A 19,164-nucleotide genomic window follows, 5' to 3' on the forward strand; every position below is an offset into this window, starting at 1 on the left:
CTCTCACTTTCAAAAGGCGTCATTAAGCGGGTAGCAGACCATCAGCATATACGATAAGCCGAGGTAGTGAAACATGGCAAGCTGTCACCGTAGAGTTTCGCGCACATTTTCTCTATACAGTACAGTAGGTCAAGATGGTAATATCCACTTATGAAAACTTGCTCTCTTGATTGGATTTATATCTTAGGTGAAGTAAATAGGTACACAACAAAATTAACGCAGGAATTAGGTTGAAGACAGACAGACAGACGGACAGAAGGACAGACATAACAGATTGACATACGCTACCGACCAAAGTCTATGTCGTGTAAGATACTCGATATTCCCACCGTGTAAAAAACTCAATATTCCCACCGTGTAAAACAACATTCCCACCGTGTAAAAAGACTCCATTCACACCGTTTAACACCGTGTAAAACATTCAATACATATGACTTATCGAAGAACACATCAATATATGTCCCCGTGTGATATGAATAATTTACCACCACCACAACAACACATCACACGGTTTCAGCTCTGGGTGACACGCTGACGGCAAGGATCCCCGTGTTGATTGATAGTGGCGCACCTGTTAGTTTGTTTGGGTGCGTAAATAATGGTGTTTTATCAGTACTAAAGGTGAGAGAGGTGGTGTTTGGTAGAGGGGTATGAACGATGGTGTTACTATAGGTAGAGATTACAGGTGATTAGCGTTGATTAGGTGATTATATAGTACTGTTAGAGATTAAGGGGAATTAGGTGATTAAATGGCATCGTAAAGAGTTAGGGGTGATTATGTAGTTAAATAGCCTCGTTAGAGTGGTGGTCGTATGTGATGGTTATGATGTATTAAAGAGACTGCTACCTATTGGTGTGTGTGTGTGTGTGTGTGTGTGTGTGTGTGTTTATGTGTATGTGTGTTTACTCCCATACACATAACACAATTAAACACACACTCATACAGACACATACACAAACAAACACACACATATAATAAAAACCACATTTAGGACACGGATAAATAAAAGCAAAAAATATATAAATAAAATCAACAAACAAGCAAAAACAAAGAAACAAACACAGAGACGTAGAGAACAACATAAAGAAGGATAAAACGAAAGGCAGAGAGAGAAAAAAACAGATAGTGGATAAACGTAACAAAGGGAAAACGAATAAAAATATCTGTCAAAATGGATAAAAAATGGAATTGGGGAGAGAACATAAAAATTAAAGATTTACATGTTGAACACCGCCACACGTCTAGTATGTGTCAGAGAGAGAGAGAGAGAGAGAGAGAGAGAGAGAGATGCAAATTGAGAAAAAAATGATTGAGAAAAAGAAAGAAAGAAAGAAAGAAAGAAAGAAAGAAAGAAAGAAAGAAAGAAAGAAAGATAATATTTCCATTTTCTTTTATAATTGAAACTATTCCCAACAGTGGCTGAAATGTCTTCTTCCTCCCCCTCTGTATAGGACAATCTATTTCAATCCCTAATCCCTCACTCCATTACCGGACCATTAGAAACCTATTTTCCCGCCTGTAGAAACCATTACGGCACGTGCTGTAAACTTATGTCCCTAAGAAAACACGAAATTGAGGCTTTAAAATTCCACTTTTTTTGTCTGAATTTAATTATGCTGAATATTTTGAGTTTATTCCAGTATAAAACGTTGAAGACACTGATGAAGAGAAAGTCGGATACACAATTCGAGGAAAAATAGTGAATAAGTTTGGAATTATGGCAGGAAATGCGAAAGGAGATGGTGAGGGAGATGGTTGTAAATACCCGCGAGATTGATAGACTTCTCTAGCTGTCTCGCGTCTATGTTTTGATCTGTGTTTTGACGGTAAGTGAGGCTGTGTTTTGGCGGTAAGTGAGGCTGTGTTTTGACGGTAAGTGAGGCTGTGTTTTGGCGGTAAGTGAGGCTGTGTTTTGACGGTAAGTGAGGCTGTGTTTTGCCGGAAGGTGAGGCTGTGTATTGTTGACAGGTGAGGCTGTGTTTTGACGTCAGGTGAGGCTGTGTTTTGGCGGTAAGTGAGGCTGTGTTTTGGCGGTAAGTGAGGCTGTGTTATGGCGCCAGGTGAAGCTGTGTTTTGGCGGTAAATGAGTCTATGTTTTGGCGGAAGGTGATGCTGTGTTTTGGCGGCCGGTGAGGCTTTGTTTTGGTGGAAAGTGAGGCTGTGTTTTAGCGGCACATGAGACTGTGTTTTGGCGGTAAGTGAGGCTGTGTTTTGGCGGCAGATGAGACTGTGTTTTGGCGGCAGATGAGTCTATGTTTGGGCGGCAGGTGAGGCTCCGCTTGGCCTTTAAAACCCCCGGTTGACGTCAGAAGAATTTATTGACTAATGACCTCTCGGGTGCCAACATAATCCTTACCCTCGTATGACGTCACACTCGTATGTTGTCACCTCCATATGACGTCACCCCGATAGAACCTGATACCCAATTAGGTTTCTTCTTTCGATAGAGAAAGAAGGAGTGAGAAGAGATTAAAGGAGGAAGGAGGTAATAGTTGTGGTAATCTTAGAGCTGTTTCTCTGATTGGCTGCCCATATTGTTGGTACTGGCACTAGACAGTCTGACCTATCCCAAATACAGGTGTTTTGAAGTCAATTTTCATGTTCCGTTTCACTCCATTTTAACTTCATTTCAATACTAGGTTCTGTAGTAAGCAATGAAGCTGGATTAGTCTCAAGTTAGATAAGTGACACAGTATCAAACTCAATATGAAGCAATAAAGCATTATATCGAAGGTGAAGCAATGAAGATTTTTTTTTATGTTAATAAGACTTAATATGAAGCAACAAAATAACTTGATCTGAAGTCCCGAGATCAATGTTCGAGTCAATGAACAACAACGAAGCAGAGTCGAACTTATTCTGAAGCAACGCAGTACTGTCGTGCTAATCTCAATATGAGGCAATGAAGTACTATCGTACCTTGAAATCACTAAAGCAACAAAGTAGGAGCTAAAGTCAATATATATCAGTGAATTCAGAACCAACGTCACCACGAGGGAAATGAAGCAGTCTCGAACCTAATATGAAACAGTGAATTCTTGTCAGATTCGATAAAAAAGAACAACGATGCAATTTCGAAATAAACCCGAAGCATCGAGTCTGTTTCAGAGTCAGTAAGAATCAATGACACTCAGCATGCGTCCCCTCAATAAGAAACAAAACGACGCAGTTTCGAACTTAATTTGAAGCACAATGACCAAATCGCGAACCTCGTGGGAAAGAATAGGGGCGGAAGCTTCGGCCGGGAACCTCCTCAAGAAGAAGAAGAGGAGGAGGAGGAGGAGGAGGAGGAGGAGGAGGAGGAGAATGAAGAAGAGGAAGGGACTGTGTCGGAAGTCATATTGAATTTATCTCAACTGCAGAACTATTCACAGCCACTCGTGTCTGTGTGGCTGCTCGTTTATTTGTCAATTGCCTTTATTCTCTCTTCCTCCTTCTATCATATTCTTTGTCTGTAACTTGTAGCTTATTCTTGGTTACTGTTATTATTCCGTTCTCCACCGATTACTTATGAAGAACGTATGTTGCATTTCTTCCTTACTCCTATTGTTATTATTATTATTATTGTTGGTAGCAGTAGACTGTCTGCAACTATGAGATAGAATATTGTTTCCACTCCAGTCTGTCTGTCTGTCTGCTGTCTGCTGTCTGTCTGTCTGTCTGTCTGTCTGTCTGTCAGTGTCACCAAAAAAAATGGGCTTGTAGATTTGCAGGAAACTTGATACACCTCACTAAATTTGACCAATAGTTACCAGACAGACAGACATCAACAGGTCACAACAGCCTCCCTCCAGTCTCAGCGGCGCGGCGTCAGAGGTCAAGATAAAAGCCTCGCGTTCCTCTGTACGGTGCACGGAGGTGGCCAATAACACAACCCGGCGGACCTCCTAAACCCAACTATAAAATGGTCACAGTGCACAAGAGGTCAGAGTGCACGAGAGGTTACAGTGCACGATGTTACAGTGCACGAGAAGTCACAGTGCACGAGAGGTTATAATTCACGAGAGGTTATAATTCACGAGAGGTTGCAATGCACGAGAAGTTACAGTGCACGAGAGGTTACAGTGCTCGAGAGGTTATAATTCACGAGAGGTTGCAGTGCACGAGAGATTACAGTGCTCGAGAGGTTACAGTGCACGAGAGGTTACAATGCACGAGGCCACAGTGCACGAGAGAGCGCACACTAAATAAGGTCAGGACGTCGTGAGGGAGAGAGACGAAGAGAGGCCAGGGCGCCATGTGTGTGTGTGAGAGAGAGAGAGAGAGAGAGAGAGAGAGAGAGAGAGCAGCCCTGCCAAGGTCTTGAGAGAGAGAGAGAGAGAGAGAGAGAGAGAGCAGCCCCCGCCAAGGTCTTGAGAGAGAGAGAGAGAGAGAGAGAGAGAGAGAGAGAGAGAGAGAGAGAGAGCAGCCCCCGCCAAGGTCTTCGTCTGCTACAGGAAGAAAGTCAGGCTGGGAGCGACAGGCGCGTCAAAAACACTACATCACCATCACCGCCACAGGGGCTAATATCCAGCCCAGGGCCCACACCAGGGGAGGCTGGGGGTACTACGGGGAGTTGAGGAGTACCAAGGGGTGTAACAGGGGCTAAGGGTGTAAGGGAGCTAGGGGGTGTTGAGTATCAGGGGGTGTAAAGGGGGGTGTAAGGGGACTAGGGTGTAAAGGGTGCCCGGGTGTTGAGTATCAGGGGTGTAAGGGGACCAGGGGTGTAAAGGGTGCTATGGGTGTAAGGGAGGCTGGGGTGTAAGGGGTACTACGGGGTGTTGAGTATCAGGGGATGTAAGGGGGACTAAAAGTGTAAGGGAGGCTTGAGGATGTAAAGGAGCTAAAGGGTGTAAGGGGGGCTAGGGGTGCTAAGAAGTATCAGGGGTGTTAGGGGGGCTAAGGGGCTATCAGGAGGTGTTAGGGAGCGTTAAGAAATATCAGGGAGTGTAAGGGGGGGGGGGGTAAGGGTAGTTGGTGTCCGCTGTGGGCTTTCTCTTTCTTCCCATTTCTATTTCTCTTCCCCCATCTCTCTCTTTTTTCTCCCTCTCTCCATCTCTCTCTCTTTTCTCTCTATCTCACTCTCTCTCTCACTGTGAGGGATGGTGGTGTATGAGATGGTCAAACAGTGGCTATTTATCGCTATTTTCCACACCAGTTGTGACAGTGAATCGACCAAGAGTGGTTTTATTGGGGTGTTTTACACTACTAGTACTATTACTGGCCGACTACTACTACTACTAGCCTACTATTACTACTATTGCCACTACTACTACTACTGGCCCACTACTACTACTACTACTACTACTACTACTACTACTACCACTACTACTACTACTACTACTGCCCTATTACTATTATTATTATTATTATTATTATTATTATTATTATTACACACTAATGTATCTTGCTTAATCACGGATAATGAAGACGGTGATAATCAAAATAATGATATAATAATGATCATGAAAACTATGCAATGACGATGATAATGAGAATGATTATATAATGACGATGATAATAATGATGATAACAATGACTATAATAACAATAATCATAATGACACGTGTGATGATGATTAATATAATGACGATGATGATGATGATGATGACAATGACAATGAGGGAGGTTATAGAGGTTTACGGTACTTTGTTATCATAGTAAGAGAGGAAGCCCGTTGTTGTTGTATATTATTTACCGGAAGTAAGGAGATGTGATTCTTTATCTCCGGATTTTTCCATATTATCTCTCTCTCTCTCTCTCTCTCTCTCTCTCTCTGTGTTCGCTGGCACGGTGGTGGTGGGTCTGAGTGCCACATCTATCGTCCATGTGTCTGTCTGTTTGTCTGTTTATCTATCTGTCTGTGTGTGTGTGTGTCTGTCTGTCCACCTATATATCTGTATGCCTGTCTGCGTATCTGCCTGGTCTACCTGTCTAGCTATCTGTCTGTCTGTGTGTGTGTGTATTGGACGGTACGGTGCTGGACCTGTTTTATATTCTCCAGGCGACTCGTTAAGAAGTGTTTATAGCAAGAGAGAGAAGATAAAGAGAGGAAGAGGCGAGGTGAAGAGAAGGGTAATAATGTGTGAGAGAGAGAGAGAGAGAGAGAGATGGACAGACAGACAGACAGACAGACAGACAGACAGACAGACAGACAGACAGATAGATAGACAGACAGACAGACAGACAGACAGACAGACAGACAGACAGACAGACAGACAGACAGATAAGAACCCAATAGAACCAAAAATAGAGGGAGGAGAAAAAGGAGGAGGGAAGGAACACGAAAATGGGAAGAACAAAATAAAGAAAGAGGGAGGAGAAAAAGGAGGAGGGAAGGAACACGAAAATGGGAAGAACAAAATAAAGAAAGATAAATAATAAAAATAAAGTAGGAGAAAGGGAGGATGAGTAGAAGAAAGATTAGAAAAGTGAGTGGGAAGGAAAGTAGGAGAAGAGAGTAGGAAGGAAAGTAGGAAAAGAGAGTAGGAAGGAAAGTAGGAAAAGAGAGTAGAAAGAAAGTAGGAAAAGAGTAGGAAGACAAGTAAGAAAGAGGAAGAAAGAGTAAGAGAAAGAGTAGGGAAGAGAAAGAGAAGGGAAGAACTGACAAAGACGGTGCTGTACACATTTCCTGTTTACTTCAAGGTTGTGTAGCAGTTGTTACATGGTCTGCCAGCCCCCCGGCCCCTTCCTCGAGGAGCCCGAGAGAGAGAGAGAGAGAGATAAACAAACAAAAACAGAATGAAAGAGAAAGACGGATAAAGGAATAAGGGCAGAAGCAGACAGATAGACAGAGAAACAAACATAAAAAGACAGACAGAAATGAGAGAGAAAGAACAACAGTTTTTATTGCATTGGTTTGTGACCTAGTTAATGTGTGTGTGTGTGTGTGTGTGTGTGTGTGTGTGTGTGTGTGTGTGTGTGTGTGTGTGTGTGTGTGTGTGTGTGTGTGTGTGTGTGTGTGTGTGTGTGTGTGTGTGTGGATATAAGAATCAATTCAGAATTTCTAAAAACCTTTGAAAACTGGAAAAAAAAACCAAAAAGGTCACATCATCAAACTCTGTAAAAAATTTAAAAAAAATGTAAAAACGTAAAAAAATGAATAAAAACTAAAAAATAATCACATCATGAAGTCTATGAAAAAAAAAATCCCACAAAACAAAAATTAAATGGTAAAAAAAATAAAAAATAAAAAATATCTGTAACAACCCAAACAGCAAGACCTATTAAATCATTCAGCAACGAGAGCAATGGATAAAAAACAAACACTGTACAATCATTAGTGCATCGAACCATGTAATTGAACGTTGCTTGCGTTACAGAGGCCAATTCTGAAGACACCTTGACTGTAATTACTGTGCCAGGAATACAATCAAGTGTTCAGAGTTGTGGTGACCTATTGGTGAAAAGACTTTGTTTTGGGTGAATAGTTGTTTGGTGATTTGGGGAGAGAGAGAGAGAGAGAGAGAGAGAGAGAGAGAGAGAGAGAGAGAGAGAGAGAGAGAGAGAGAGAGAGAGAGAGAGAGAGAGAGAGAGAGAGAGAGAGAGAGAGAGAGAGAGAGAGAGAGAGAGGAAAATTGAATAGGAGAGAAACGAAAAATAAACAATAAATAAATAAATATATATACACATAGAAAAAAATAAACAGATAGATAGATAGACAGAAAGACAGACAGCTACCTACACCTGTTAAGATAATCTATACACACACACACACACACACACACACACACACACACACACACACACACACACACACACACACACACACACACACACACACACACATATGTAAAAAAGCATATGTTAACTTTAAAAAAAATTCAAAATTGAACCAAAGTTCTGTATAAAAGTTTCAGAAGGTATTACTATAAAACTTTCACGAATGGAATGTGACCTTTTAAATTCGATATCCCAGTAGATCAGGAGTCTGTGACGGTGGACATAATTGATGAGAAAATGCGTGCAATTATAGCGTGCAACTAAAGACACTAAATCCCGTTGTTGTGAGTGAGAAGGTCAGCCACAGAGCTGCTGACGAAAACTGTGAAAACATATGATAGACTTTCCTCAAATATCTTATGAAACAGACACTGAAAATTCTACTTATTTATCTATCTAATTATCAATATATTTATTTGTCTATCTACTTATCTACTTATCTACTACTATTACTACTTATCTACTACTATTACTATCTATCTACTTTCCACTGCATACTATAATACTATATACAATCTACTAACTGATGATTCTATCTCTCACCCACCCTCACCCACCCACTTCTCTCTGCTTATTCTCCTATTCGTCCGAATATACTTATTACAACGCCAGATGTCGTTGAACTGTTCACTGTGTGTGTGTGTGTGTGTGTGTGTATGTGTGTGTGTGTGTGTGTGTGTGTGTGTGTGTGTGTGTGTGTGTGTGGAGAAAAATAATACATTAAAATATCAGATGTTTTTATTATCAGAAGAAAAACTAATCCCACAAGTGTCATAATCCAGGTGTGTTTGTTTACTGTCCCTCACTTAGGTTAGGTTAGGTTAGGTTAGGTTAGGTTAGGTTAGGTTAGTTAGCAGATAAGGTTAGGTTAGGTTAGCGTAGTTAGGTTATTAGGTTAGGTTAGGGTTAGGGGCAAGATAAGGCTAGGTTAGGTTAGCTTTGTGTTAGGTTAGGCAGATTAGGTTAGCTTTGTGTTAGGTTAGAAGAAGCTAGGTTAGCTGAAGCTAGGGGTTAGGGCAGATTAGGCGAAGTAGGTTAGGTTGCTAGGTTAGGTTAGGTTAGGTTAGCTTAGGTTAGGTTAGCTTAGGTTAGGTTAGGTTAGGTTAGCTTAGGTTAGGGTTGATATTCTAAAGGTAAAATATACCAAGGTGGAGAGGGAGGAATGTTCAGGTGAGCTACTAATTAATTACCTCACCTGGGGAACTCCTCAATAACAACAGGTGAACCGGAAGACTAATACAGAGGCGAGGAAGACAGCCTGAGTAAGAGAGACAGGTAAGATCCCACCGAGGAAGATTAAACCTTACATAATGGATGACACAGCGTGACCCCGAATCATAGGGTGTCATAATTAAACCTTGAAATATAGATCAAAGGAAAATTACTGTTGTGTCAGGTGTAGTGGGGTGGGGGTGTCAGGTGTTGTGGGAGTCGGGGTGTCAAGTGTAAGGGTTGTGTCAAGTATGGCAAACATATTCACAACATAAATGACAGACCGTAAAATAAGCAAGGCTATGACAACAAAACCTCCTGATTGGCCGAAAACGACCTGTGACGTCATCTTACCCCCAACCCCCCCACCTACCACACCACTTCTTTCCCCCTACCCCCTATCCCCACCCCCTCTGCCTCCAACACCAATCCAAGAACAAGAAATAAAAGTAAAAAAAACGAAAAAAATCAACTATGTTTTTCCTTCCACAACAACAACAGCATAACACACACACACACACACACACACACACACACACACACACACACACACACACACACACACACACACACACACACACACAATAATAATAACATTTTATGAACTTCCATGAAAGACTTGAGTTGAAAGTCTAATTATACAATACCTGGAGATAAAAAAATTATTTATACATAAGACAAAAAATCTATATTAAGGTTCCGTTCCATCCAGCCTACGTGTCACCCCCTCAAAGTATACATTCACAAGACCGTCACCAGAAAATTGCTTCTTTATAGTTTCCTCCGCCAGTTCGCCACAGATCTCCCATTTTCCTCATTTACTCTTTTCTCACTCACTCTCTCTGGACTCACTTCTTTCACTCACACACTGAGGAAAGTTTGTTTATGTCAACCGGCCGGAGCTCACCACACACACACACACACACACACACACACACACACACACACACACACACACACACACACACACACACACACACACACACACACACACACACACACACACCCCTAGGGGTGTTCTGTTCCAGTGCCCTCAGGTCCTGTCAACACCTCCTACACTCTGTCCTTCATTGTGAGTTTATTTTGTTATGTGTCACTCTAGATGTCGTAACCTTACTACCTCTCTACCTCTCTACCTCCTACCTCTCTACCTCCTACCTCTCTACCTCCTACCTCCTTCCTCTCTACCTCATTTGATGAAGAATATTATATTATCTTCACAGTATTCGTTCTGTCTCTCTGTCTGTCTGTCTGTCTGTCTGTCTCTCTGTCTGTCTGTCTGTCTGTCTGTCTCTGTTTTTCCTTCATTCTGTACATCTAACATCCTTTACTCTCGATTATCACCAATGCGTTTTCCGGGAAGCATTGGTGTGTGTGTGTGTGTGTTCATGAATTACTTGCCACCATCATCATCATTCTCTCTCTCTCTCTCTCTCTCTCTCATCCTTCACACATCCTATTTATAACACTGTCTTGTCCTTCATACAGATACTTAAGGACGAAAGGTAGACAGTCTTACTATTTCACATCTGCTCTTTCACCCAAACAGACGTAAGAGCACCGTGCATATAACACAGTCTTCCGCCTCTGCATATACCACCACATACGGTCTAAAATCCCGGCAGTCAAGTGTAGAATTCTAGCCATCACGTCACCACGGCAAAGCGCGATAGAGCTCCTTTTTGCCCCAAGAACACACAAACCTCTGTATCTAAAGTCGAAAGTCCTGAAATCACAGTCAAGAATTTCCGACCTTATGTACGGAGGTAAAGTCCGATATAACCCCATCTGGCCTCACGTACACTAACATACCATCACATAGAGTCGGAAATTCCGAGACTTCACTATAGAATTCTCGTCCTTACACACCAATGCAAAGCTGCGGGCACCAGCAGGTCGGGCCATTGCTGTCAAGCGTGTGAGAGACGGCCAGGGCTACACTGTCTCACTATCTCGACGTCTCGTGACAGATGCGAGATGGAACAGAAAACGTCTCGATGAAGCTCCGTTTTTTGATAGCTTGGCGAGAAGAGGGAGGGGGGGGGAGGAGGAGGAAGAGGATAGAGAGATGGAAGAGGGAAGGGGGAAGGGGTGACGGTGGATGTTGTGGTCACTTAGAATAGGGAGAGAGGGAGGGAGGGAGGGAGGGAAGGAGGGAGGGAGGTGGAGAACCATCAGCTGTTTCTGTGTTTACGTTGTGCTCACTTATAACGGGCTAAAGAGGCATCAGTTAATTGTCTCATGTTTACACCCGGTAATTTATGGGGGAGGGATACGAGAGGGGAGGAGGGAGAGGGGGTTTAATCAGCTGGTTTCGTGTTGATGTAGTAGTAATACACGATGGGATAACCTCAGTCAATCGTGTGTGTGTGTGTGTGTACCTGCCATTCTTCCGACCACCTTTGTTTACGTTCATCCTACTCTTACCCGCATCCCGTCGCCGACACTTGACTGATCACCTTAAGCCGTAGCGTCTGAAATCTGCCAAGGCGTCTAGCGACCCACGGGCCGCCTCAATTTACGAGAGTCTCTGTATGCGCTGACGTTCCTCGCTAGACCACCACGACTGATGGCCCAGCGAGAGAGTTTTGGGGGAGACTTCGTGTGTGTGTGTGTGTGTGTGTGTGTACTGTCTAATAACACAGGTCTCAATATAACAACAGCAACAACAAGTCTCACATTAACAGGTTGTTTTTGAGATTCTCAGTTTGTAAATTTTCAGTATTTTCCAATAATAAATTCCCGTCGTTGTAAATATACAAAAAAATATATATAAAAAATAAAGACAAAATCAACATAAAAGGATTCCCATTTGTGAGATTCATTTCACATATTTTTTTGGGTTATCTTTTCGATCGATTCGGGTTTACAGATAACAAAGACGGATACAACAGACGGATCAGTAGATAAATTGATGAAAGGACCAATATTTCCCCCTCCTCCCCCCCCACCCCCCTATTTTATCTAAGGTTTCTTCACGTGTAGAAATATTTGTCATCACGCCACCACCATCCCTGATACACGTCTTCCCGCTGTCACCCACCAACCTCTTCACTCTCTTGGCCGCGTGAAGGGGAAAAGAAAAACATATAAGGTTTCTTGTGCGAGTTAATACATGGAGGGTTTGACAGGTTAACCAGGGAGAAGTACGATGGCGATGGGACTGTTCGTGGTGGAACTATTGACCGCCGCGGAAGTGATGAATATTGCTTTATTGGTGCTGGTGTGTGTGTGTGTGTGTGTGTGTGTGTGTGTGTGTGTGTGTGTGTGTGTGTGTGTGTGTGTGTGTGTGTGTGTGTGTGTGTGTGTGTGTGTGTGTGTGTGTGTGTGTGTGTGTGTGTTGCTCTCGGTCTTACGTTGGTCTTCGTGGTGAGGTTTACTTTAAATCTTTTCCTTCCATCGGCTCATGTCTTGGTGCTGGTAACACTGGCAGGTATGATGCAAATCTCAGGATGTCGTCAGCAAAATGAAGGTGATTTAATTAGGCCAGGTGACCAGATGGTCCCGTGGTTACAGGTGGTGTTGGTCAGAGTTGGCCCTCGTGGTGGCCACAGCTGGCTAAACTGTTGTGGTCACAGGCAGCGTTGACCACAGCTGGCTAAGCTCTTGTGGTCACAGGTGGCGGTGACCACAGCTGGCTAAGCTCTTGTGGTCACAGGTGGCGGTGACCACAGCTGGCTAAGCTCTTGTGGTCACAGGTGGCGGTGACCACAGCTGGCTAAGCTCTTGTGGTCACGGTGGCCACAGCTGGCTAAACTGTTGTGGTCACAGGCAGCGTTGACCACAGCTGGCTAAGCTCTTGTGGTCACAGGTGGCGGTGACCACAGCTGGCTAAGCTCTTGTGGTCACAGGTGGCGGTGACCACAGCTGGCTAAGCTCTTGTGGTCACAGGTGGCGGTGACCACAGCTGGCTAAGCTCTTGTGGTCACAGGTGGCTAAACTCCTGGAGGGTGGGGGATGAGGGGAGGGGGATGAGGAAGGGGAGGGGTAGGGGATGGTTGGGGTCACAGGCGGCGTTGACATTACATCAGTGAGAGAGATAATGCAGGTAAACTTGGCCCATTATTCAGGTATATTACACACACCAACATGACGCACTAAACTATAAGGCTAAATCACTGCCTAATTACGCCCACCTTCTAACTTAATTTGGGCGGCGTGGCTCGAGGCGCCTCTAATGTGCGCCACAATATACTAGTCACACACACGTGGTGATTTTTTGGTGAATAAATTAAAGTTGATAGTGGCAGAGGCATTCATTTGTTTGTTATAAGTATCTGCTCAAAACAACAATGGCAATGAATTAATGGGATGAAGGCGGCTGAAAATATTCCCTCCTAAATTATTGCTTAATAAATTTCAATGAGCGTTATGGTGCTGGCGATAATTTACTCTATAATGAAATTGTTTGTTAATGGATGTGATAAGGAGGAAACTACCATGATCATCTGTACTAAGATAACTGTGATAATTTTAAGATAATTTAATAATAATCCTTACTTAAGAAACTATCAAGATCTTTCATTAAAAAACTACGATACTACGATAATTATTACTTTACTTAATTAAAATGATAAACTTTACTTACAAATTAGTATCATCTCTACTTAATAATGATAATACTTACATCAAAAAAATATTGATAACATTTCCTTAACATTAACATTGATATCATAAACACAAACATAAATAAGGTTAAAAATGTTAATAAATATTTACTTAAACACCCGCGACCTCATCATCGTGCCCATCAACCAGGTTATTATGTTATGAAAGCTTAAAGAACGATATACATAAGGTGATAACACGACCGTGGTGACCCATTCTTAACCCTAGGTATCTGTCGTCAGGATGGGATGGGATAGGTTAGGTTAGGTTAGGTTAGGTTAGGTTAGGTTAGGTTATGTTATGTTAGGTTAGGTTAGCTATGGTGCGTGAGTTAATTGGGTTCCTATGACAAATCGATGGTCATACTAAGGACTCTAGGTCATACTAATGGTATAGAAACACACACAGGATGTCAACCACACACTACCATACTAGCTCTTCAGTAAGGATGTGGACCACCCTAGTTGGCAACACTCCTATGCACCAACACGAGAAATTTTCAATATTTACTTACGCTAAGACTTAATTAATATAAAAATTCAATAACCAAGAAAGTGAAAGACGTAAACTACTCCATGTTAAAAGGTACAATTCGTTTATATTTGTCTAGAGCCAATAACAGTTCTGTATTATTAATCAGTATTCTGTAAGTTATTTCTCTTCACATTAATTATTCCAAATACCACTTTAACAACTGTCAAACATTGAAGATCATATTAAAAGTTATGTCATGTGTTCTAATAATTCTGTAACTTATTCACAACATTACTAAGTTGTTTCTGAAACCTGAATAACTAACTTAGAATACATGTTTTTTCTGTTTAGGTTAGGTTAGGTTAGGTTAGGTTAGGGTAGGTTAGGTTAGGTTTCCAGACGTCGCGAGAGATCCTTTACCCCAAGAACACTGTTGACAGATGGTAGTGTGGTAGTGAGGGAAACACGATTAAGATAATAGAACTCTTTATTCCTAACGATGATAATGGCGAACTCGTCTACTCGCGTCCTATCAAACTCCCCAATCTTCCCCTAAAAAAATGTCTCTTGTAACTAAATCAAACACAGGTCCCTCATTAAGACCCATTCTCCTCCTCTACACAGGTGGGTTGGCTGAAGGTGGACTCCCAGACCATCCTGAGCCTACAGAAGAGGGTGGTGACGCATAACTCCCGCATCTCCGTCACCCATGATGAGCACCGCACCTGGAACCTTCACATCCGCCAGGTGCAGGAGACTGACAAAGGCTGCTACATGTGTCAGATCAACACCCCCGTCATGAAGAACCAAGTCGGCTGTATCAAGGTTCATGGTGAGTGCCACAAAGGGTCATGGTGTCACAAAGGGTCATGGTGCCACAAAGGGTCATGGTGCCACAAAGGGTCATGGTGCCACAAAGGGTCATGGTGCCACAAAGGGTCATGGTGCCACAAAGGGTCATGGTGCCACAAAGGGTCATGGTGCCACAAAGGATCATGGTGCCACAGAGGGCCATGGTGCCACAAAAGGTCATGATGCCACAAAAGGGTCATGGTGTCACAAAGAGGTCATGGTGCCTCAAGGGTCATGTGGTTCACAAAAGATCATGATACCACAAAAGTCATGGTGCCACAAGGGTCATGGTGCCACAAAGGGTCATGATACCACAAGGATCATGGTGTCACAAAGGGTCATGGTGCCACAAAGGATCCTTAATAGCAATTGTCACAAAGGGTCATGGTGCCACAAAGGGTCATGGTGCCACAAGGATCATGGTGCCACAAAGAGACCATGATGCCACAAAGGGTCGCTAATGGTGCCACAAAGGTCATGGTGCCACAAGGATCATGTGTAGTGTCACAAAGGGTCATGGTGCCACAAAAGGATCATGGTGTCACAAAGAAGGGTCATGGTGCCACAAAGGGTCATGGTGCCACAAAGGATCATGGTGCCACAAAGGGTATGGTGCCACAAGGGTCATGGTGCCACAAAGGGTCGCTAGTTGCCACAAGGGTCATGGTGCCACAAAGGGGTCATGAATTGCCACAAAGGATCATGGTGTCACAAAGAGGTCATGGTACCACAAAGGGTGTAGTGTCACAAGGGGTCATGTGTGCCACAAAGGGGCCATAAATTTCAAGGATCATGAATTGCCTACAAAGGGTCATAGTGCCACAAAGGGTCATGAATTGCCACAAAAGACCATGGTGCCACAAGGATCATGATACCACAAAAGGGTCATGAATTGCCACAAGGTCATGTGTCACAAGGGGTCATGGTGCCTATAAAGGGTCATGGTGCCACAAAGGATCATGATGCTACAAGGGTCATGTGGTGCCACAAAGGTCATGGTGTCACAAAGGGTCATGGTGCCACAAGGGTCATGGTGTCACAAGGTCATGATGCCACAAGGATCATGGTACTAAGGTCCATGGTGCCTGAGAGATCACCCGTGCTAAAAGGTCATGATGCCACAAAAGATCATGAATTACCATAATGACAGAAAGTGATGAGTGATGATGAGTGCGGGAATTTTAGAATCATGGGGGTGCCAAGGCGATGCTAGGAATGAGGGCCACCACGGTTAATATAGCATGATTAAAGTGCCAACGATTATGACTCCTGGAGTAGTGTCACAACGGGAGCCAGAGCTCAAAAGAGGGGTGAAAGGTTACAGTATAAGTAACAGAAAGGGCCAGAGGTGAATACAATACCCGGGGATCAGGCGTTATATATTGGGTCAGAGGTCACAGGAAGGATCAGGGGTCAGAGGTCGCAAGAAGGGTCAAGGTGTCAGGGGTCATAAGAGAGTCAAGAATCAGGGTAATGGAACCATAAAGAGGGTGCCCAATAAGGTGGCAAAAGTAAAATAAAAAATAAAGCAAACGGTCCAGAGGTTTATAGGCGCAGTGGTAATAATCCGAGATGGCTCAGAGAGTGCCAGGGTGTATACAGGTGTGGTTATTTTCAGAAAGTGCCAGGGTAGTATCATAATTGAAGGTTCCATTATTGTTGAGGTGGTGGTGGGTGACACTCAGGGGTCAGTGTTATATTGTCTCATGAGGGAGTCAGGTGACGGTGCAGGGGCTGTCGGTATGGTGGGGGGTGAGTGAGGGGTGGTGAGGGGTGAGTGAGGGGGTGAGTGTGAGGGGTGGTGAGGGGTGAGTGAGGGGTGGTGAGGGGTGGTGAGGGAGTAGTGAGGGAGTAGTGAGGGGGTGGTGAGGGTAGTGAGGGTAGTGAGGGGTGGACAGGGTGCACTGGGGAATAACTTGCAAGAAGTAGTAAAAGGGTGCCAATAGGAATAGATAGACCCTAGCAAAAGATAGGGGGGTGCCAAGACGAGGGAGGGAGGAGGAGGTCAGAGGGAACGAGATGCCGGAGGAGGTAGGAACATTAAAATAAAGGGGAGAAGAGATTAAAAAAAAGGGAGGAATGAAGGGGTAGGAGGTGGTGAGGGTAATTATAAAGGGAGGAGGAGGATAAACGCAATAAAGATGAGGAGAGGGAGGAGCAAGAGGGAGATATTATGGCAACAGCAGTGTTAAAACAATGCAAAGGATTTTTTAGTTGGCATCATGTTACCATTAATATTGTTGCTCTCTCTCTCTCTCTCTCTCTCTCTCTCTCTCTCTCTCTCTCTCACAATCTCTGTTCCTTTCACCTCTCTCCTTTGCAATCTCTCTGCTTGCTTCTATGTGCCTCTCTCTCCTTTCTTTCTTCCTTTCTTTAATTCTCTCCCTCTTCCTCTCTATATCTCTCCCCTATCAGTCTTTATTACATCTGCATTCAACCTGATTCTCTCTCTCTCTCTCTCTCTCTCTCTCTCTCTCTCTCTCTCTCTCTCTCTCTCTCTCTCTCTCTCTCTCTCTCAATTCATCCTTGTTTCTGTCTGATTCTGCTTCAGTTTCGCTCTCTTGTATGTATGTGTGATGTGTGTATGTATGTATGTATGTATGTATGTATGTATGTATGTATGTATGTATGTATGTATTAGTTACGTATAAGGAATACAAAAATAATACCAATTAATTTTACTCCTTTTCTATTCCTTCCCTTTTCTTCCCGTTCCATCTCAATCGTCCCCATTTCCCTCTCCCCCTTTTTAATCTCGTCCTCTCTCTCCTTTCTCTCTCTTCCTCTCTCCTCCACCTACTCTTCCTCATCTCTCTTCTCCACCTCCTCCTCATCTGCCCATTCTTCCTAACCCTTCTCCTCCTCCCACAGCCTTCTGATTCTCTTCGCCTTTACCCACCTCCTCCTCTTCCTAGCCACCTCCTCCTCCTCCTAACCCCTCCTCACCATTCTCTTAATCCTCCTCCTCCTCTAACCTCTTCTTCCTTACTCTTCCCCTCTCCTAACCCTCCTCCTCTTCTTCTCATTCCTCCCCCTCCTCATCCTCCTCCTCCTATCCCTCCCACCCCTCCTCTTATCCTTCCACTTCTTCTTAACCCTCCACCTCTTCCTAACCCCCTCCCCTCCGACCCTCCTCCCGCTCCTCCCGACCCTCCTCCCGCTCCTCCTGACCCTCCTCCCGCTCCACAGTGCCCCCGGACATCATCAACGACTACACCTCCTCCGACACGACCATCAACGAGGGTGACAGCGTCCACCTGAGCTGTGTGGCGGAGGGCTTCCCTGTCGGGAGATCAGGTGGAAGAGGAGGACGATCGGAAACATCACTTATCAAGTCTTCCCGGTAGAGACGGCTCCAAGAGTGATATTGTGTCTCCAAAGAGTGAAGTATTGTGTCTCCAAGAGTGGTATTGTGTCTCAAGTGAGTATTGTGTCTCCAAGAGTGAGTATTGTGTCTCCAAAAATTGGTATTGTGTCTCCAGAGTGAGTATCAGTGGCGCGTTGCACCTTCAGAAGGTGAGTATTATTGTGTCTCCAAGAGTGAGTATTGTGTCTCAAGGGTGAGTATTTGTGTCTCAAAGAGTGAGTATTGTGTCTCAAGAGTGAATATCATGTCTCCAAATGTAAATATCAACCTCAGAGTGAGTATTGTGTCTCAAAGGTGAGTATTGTGTCTCCAAGGGTGAGTATTGTGTCTCAAGAGTGAGTATTGTGTCTCCAAAGGTGAGTGTGTGTCTCAGGGTGAGTATTGTGTCTCAAGGTGGTATTGTCTCAAGAGTAGGTATTGTGTCTCCAAAGGTGGCTGTGTCTCAAGGTAGTATTGTGTGTCTCTCCAAGAGTGAGTATTGTGTCTCAAGGGTGAGTGTGTGTCTCAAGAGTGAGTATTGTGTCTCCAGAGTGAATATCATGTCTCCAAATGTAAATATCAACCTCCAAAAGGTAGGTATTGTGTCTCCAAGAGTGAGTATTGTGTCTCAAGGGTGAGTATTTGTGTCTCAAGAGTGGTATTTGTGTCTCAAGGGTGAGTGTTGTATACTCAAAGAGTGGTATTTATTGTCTCCAAAAGGTGAGTATCAGTGGCGCGTTGCACCTTCAGGAGTGAGTATTGTGTCTCAAGGTGAGTATTGTCTCAAGGGTGAGTATTGTGTCTCAAGAGTGGTATTGTGTCTCCAGAGTGAGTATCAGTGGCGCATTTGCACCTTCAGGAGTGAGAGTATTGTGTCTTTCCAGAGTGGTATTGTGTCTCCAAGAGTGAGTATTGTGTCTCCAAGAGTGAGTATTGTGTCTCAAGAGTGAGTATTGTGTCTCCAAGAGTG

The 19,164-nt window shown here is 43.7% G+C and overlaps 1 protein-coding gene across 1 annotated transcript in view; it reads left to right on the forward strand.

The window, feature by feature from the left end:
* The window catches only part of LOC121854556 (lachesin-like), a 153,505-nt gene that overhangs the window by 116,422 nt on the left and 17,919 nt on the right, over window positions 1–19,164 (forward strand). The window contains 3 exon segments of the mRNA XM_042349234.1: window positions 14,621–14,828; window positions 18,038–18,145; window positions 18,147–18,209. Coding sequence (XP_042205168.1) covers window positions 14,621–14,828; window positions 18,038–18,145; window positions 18,147–18,209 — 379 coding nt within the window.

Source organism: Homarus americanus, unplaced genomic scaffold (genome assembly GCF_018991925.1).
Source record: "Homarus americanus isolate GMGI-L3 unplaced genomic scaffold, GMGI_Hamer_2.0 scaffold2548, whole genome shotgun sequence".
NCBI classification, from domain to species: Eukaryota; Metazoa; Arthropoda; class Malacostraca; order Decapoda; family Nephropidae; genus Homarus; species Homarus americanus.